The sequence below is a fragment of the Opisthorchis viverrini genome (genome assembly GCF_000715545.1).
Source record: "Opisthorchis viverrini unplaced genomic scaffold opera_v5_59, whole genome shotgun sequence".
Lineage (NCBI taxonomy): Eukaryota > Metazoa > Platyhelminthes > Trematoda > Opisthorchiida > Opisthorchiidae > Opisthorchis > Opisthorchis viverrini.
In genome coordinates, this window is record NW_008751715.1 from 111483 (window position 1) to 116140 (window position 4658).

Sequence of the window (4658 nt, forward strand, 5' to 3'; positions counted from 1 at the left end):
CACTGTGCCTGGTTGGAGACACTACAAGATATGGCTGCCAACTGATGTCAGCGGCGTTCTTGTTGTCAGCTTCCATCCAGATTGCCTGAGTGAATGTCTGGAGGTGTAGGCACCTCGGAATGATTGTGTTAAGCTAGCACTAAGTCCCTTCCCCGTCCACCTTTACTCTGTTCTTTACAATAAGGCTTTCAAATAAATCATGGTTGTACGGCAGTGAAGCACCAGTGTTGAACACTGATGTCATGCTGTCGATGATGATGACCGAATTCCGGAATCAACAAGACTGGGTGGGATCGAATCCTCATGCTTGCGGATGAATCGATTGAGGGAGCAGACTATTTTGTTTACCTAGGCAGCTGCATCAGTCCCGGTGGACACGTGAAAGATGGTATTTCCATCCGAAATGGGAAGGCCAGAGCAGCTTTTGTGAACTAACGTCACCTGTGGCATAGGCATGACATTATCTTATCCGTCAAGGGTCGACTTTACAATGCTGCGGTGCGCTCCATATCACTATATCGATCAGAAAGCTAGCCGCTGCGCGCCAAGGACGTCAAAAGACTTTCACTGTTTCACCATCGATGTCTTCGGAGCATTGCCCGAGCCTGGTGGGAACACCGGATCAGCAATGCAGAAGTATGTCGAATGGTATTCGGGAGAAGTAACCCTCAATAGATGAACTGATCACAGTGCATCGGTTGCGCTAACTCGGCCACGTGCTGCGTATGCAAGTCGACCAACTTCCTCGGAGGGTTCTTTATGCACAACGACGTGAAAACTGGAAACGAGTCAGAGGTGGTCAAACAATTACTTGGAAGCGAAGTATAAAAGCCATTACCAGCAAACTCAGCTGCGCTGGTCATTGCCGTCTCCCTGGATAGGGACTCCGAGACGGGCCACATCAATGATTGTATACATGGTCCAGTCGCGACCTCAGCGACGCTCGTGCGTCCAAGCTATTGCCTTTAATGCATAGCTCCTTTCCCAATTCTCCCCAATTGACAGTTCACTGACAGTGTTGTACTGACGAATTTATCAGCTCCGCCTCCAATGGACAGCTATCTACCCCACCTCCTCAAATCATCGGTGAACGAAACTGTGACAGCTACAACCACTGTACGACAAGTATGTGGTTCTGACAGCTGACAATGATAATGACTATGATAAGACGACTGCCGAGCCATACGAACCACGTAGGCTGCACCACGTGCGGAATTAAATTCACAGACAACCATCAAAGGGGTCAGCACTTAAAATTTGCTTGCAATTTTCAGGCGTCGAGATGAGGTTATGAAAAAGCACTGCATTTAGCCAGTTGAGCGTGGGATCTTAAAGCTGCGGAAAAGTTCTGGTTAGTATTTCAGTTATTGGGTTCCCTTGAAAGAAAGCTTAGGTTACACTCATCCGCACAACAATTTGGTCTCGACGAGAGACTCTCCTGGAACCCAGTTGAGTCTCTCACTTGTCAGGACCAAACTGGTCTGCAGACGAGTGTATAACTCGCATTTCGTGTAATTTGGATTCAATTAGAGCATGAAGTTCACGGAAACTCAGCGACTATGCTTACCTGATAAGCCCAAGGGTGAAACCGGTCATATGTTGTTAGAGTTTTCAGCAACCTTATGAGCAGTTTACTACATCTGTCCAACGTTTAAGTTAATTTTGCTTCACGTGAGATAAGCCGACCACGGTAATTGTTCTCTTTAGGGTGATTCCGATGGCATGTCATCGCGATATAGTTATCGAGCTCTTGAACCTCTGCTACAAAGAGACGAGCCCATCATAACGCTATCATCTCACAAGTAATCTTCGCCGCACGTTAAACCAGTACCATTACACATAGCGCCAGATGCCATCGACTGCGATTTATCTACACCCATTCCAAGACCGTCATGTTTTCGACGGCCTGTATGACGTCTCACCCTGGCATACGTGTAACGGTCAGACTCGTTTCTCAACGTATGGCTGAATATGAACAAATACATACGTTCATGGGCGAAAACTTGTATTGCACGTCAACGCTCAAAGGTCATTCGCAATGTTCACTCACCCATCAGTGCCTCTCCCAGACCATGTTCACCTCGACACTGTCGGTTCATTCCCGATGCCCTTATCTCCTGACGTGTCGATCGTTTTGTACGATGGCCTATAGTCATTCCCACACATGACACGTCGACAAAGACGCTCATCCGAGCATTCATCCACAGATGGATCTCCATTTTTGGGGTACCTTACTCATACAGACAATCAACGCATCATTCGCACTGGTAGAAGTTTCCACTGGCCGGACAATTTCGTCGCAGGTTAACGTTACCTACTACTTCATGAACACTTATTTCCATTCGCTAGAGAAGAGTAGTTGTAGCGGTCACCCCCTTTTTCCTTCGCTTCATTTGTCCAACACGTTTGCAGTCACTAGGTCACGAGTCTCGTCTGCTCCGCAAACACAGATCACGTAGACAAATCCTGCCCCACTTGCAACCTTCTCATCCATTTTGTTTACTCGGCTACTACCTGCATCACGTGCCATGCTTACCACCTTCATCCACATCAGGTCAAGTTATTTCGAAGTCACCTTTTGACTTATTCCACTTTTTGCATTGTTCATTTTATTAAGGTCACCTTGGTAGTGTAATCATCATAATTCTTAAAAAAGAGACTTTGTTAGTGCTTGTCACCTTCTGAATATCAGTGCCTCTCGAATATAACTTACCCAAAACAGGACCGCGACCTGCTTCATCAATACCAAGCATGTAAGGTTCAGTGCAACACTGGGGTTGCAATTGATTCATGAAGTCAAAGTCATAGTTCTCTTTGCACCGCTTGATGGCTTGTGTCAAGTTGGATTCATAATCCAAGAAAATATCACTAACACGCTCGTCATTCGTATTACTGGTCTCCTGTAAGAGAAATGAAACTGTACGGATAGTCGACGCGTGTGGTTTAGGAAGATCGACAAGCAAAGGATAAGCCGAGTCTACCACAAAAAATCCACAGAATGCGGTAGTTGCAAGTAGTAAAAAATTAGGTCAAAAAGGGAATTGTGGAGTTTTTGAGTCACCAAAGAAAGTATCGAAACGAACGTCGTCTCGTAAGTCTGGGAACATCCCACAGGTTCGCCAGGTAGTCGACACCGCACAAAGTTGCGGTTATTTTAGGAGGAAAGGCCTCCAAACATACATTTGGAAAATTTCCAACACAATCCAAATGAGAGGAGCAAAGAACCAGATGAATTCGATTTGAATGATTTACTGAAAAGATCAACGATCAAAGGCGCGTGACGATTTTGAATAAGGAGTGCCGATTGCGTCAAACATTTCTAGAGGCCACTCACTGCCTCTCACCTGGAGCCTGCATATAAATCAGAACCCTGGACGGTGAACCCGTAAGCCCCACGGACTTGGGGATCTATGACCAAATATCCATTTCAAAGCGCCACTGAGCTCCTGGTCCGGACAACTTCCCACGCAAATTGCTCAAAGATAGGAATGAAGTCCTCAACCAGGGCTTGTCTGATCTGTTCACCTGCAATCGAGAGGAGATTGTCACACACAGCTGGAGCGAATCGGTTGCACCGCGCACTTTCTAAAACTGGGTTCGCATTGAGTGCCGTAAACACATATGGATCAGCTCGACCCTGGTCGTAACGAGACTCCTGGCGTCATTCCGGCGACGTTACCTTATGGCGGTCCGTGAATACTGACTCGAGAGCAGAAGGCGGAATTCCGGCCTGGCAGGGGGTGGGTTGCCTGAATTTCCACAATCCGTTAGATTCTAGAACAATGCTGTGAGCGCAAACGACCCACAATTTTATTATTCCTGGATTTCCGAGGCGCATTCGACTCGCTTGACCGGTCTGTTCTCCTTAGCACCCTTGAACGGCAAGAAAGCACCGGAACTTTGTGAACATAATACGTTCTTTGTATTTTGAGACATTCTGGCGTGTGTATGGAGAAATGTCTAAAGCCTGCCGTACACAAAATGGGCGCACGTCACGGATGCGCACACTCTCCATTTCTATTTGATTTCGTGGTTGACAAGAAAATAGGGAGAACGCTGGAAGGTCTTCACAACACTGCCGTTCAAATAGCCTTTGATGAAATCTTTATCGGTACGGAATACTGCTGTGGCATATGCCACACGCAATATATGTTGCGACTTTTACGTCAGTCCTCGGCTTCCTGCCTCACCCACTATGGCACACCAAAGCGCAGGGTAGCCTGAGGCCGCCCCTTGTGGAGACAACGGAAGATTATCACGAGTGAATCTATGAGGCCATCACAGAATGTTCCACAACGTCGCGTAAGAATCGTCGTGACACGGCGCGAAGCGCCAAGATACAGATACTCGCTCCAGATTGGTTAGCACTAACCAATCAAGGCATGGTTCGTTTAGTCCGTATCCAGCACGTGACACATCCATCCACTGGCGTGTTGCTCACTTATTAGAGGCGGCTGGTCTCAAAAAAATTAGCAGAAGACATCATTCCCGAGAAGGCGTATCTGGATGGACTGACCAAAGCTATCCCATCCGAGTCTTACGGGATTCAAGGGAAAATCATTCGCTGGATCAAGGCGTTCCTATCAGACAGGTCATTCCGAGTGAGAATAGGCTCAACCTATTCCTCTCCAGCGCCGGTCTCCATTGGAGTTCCTCAA

At 47.1% G+C, this 4658-nt stretch overlaps 1 protein-coding gene across 1 annotated transcript in view; it reads right to left on the reverse strand.

Annotated features, from left to right (window-relative positions):
- Window positions 1-3571, reverse strand: part of T265_03871 (hypothetical protein) — a gene marked incomplete at both ends in the record, with an annotated part of 50228 nt that extends 46657 nt beyond the window's left edge. The window contains one exon of the mRNA XM_009168463.1: window positions 2714-3571. Coding sequence (XP_009166727.1) covers window positions 2714-2792 — 79 coding nt within the window. The remainder of the gene's footprint in view (window positions 1-2713) is intronic.
- Between the last annotated feature and the right edge of the window lie 1087 nt (window positions 3572-4658).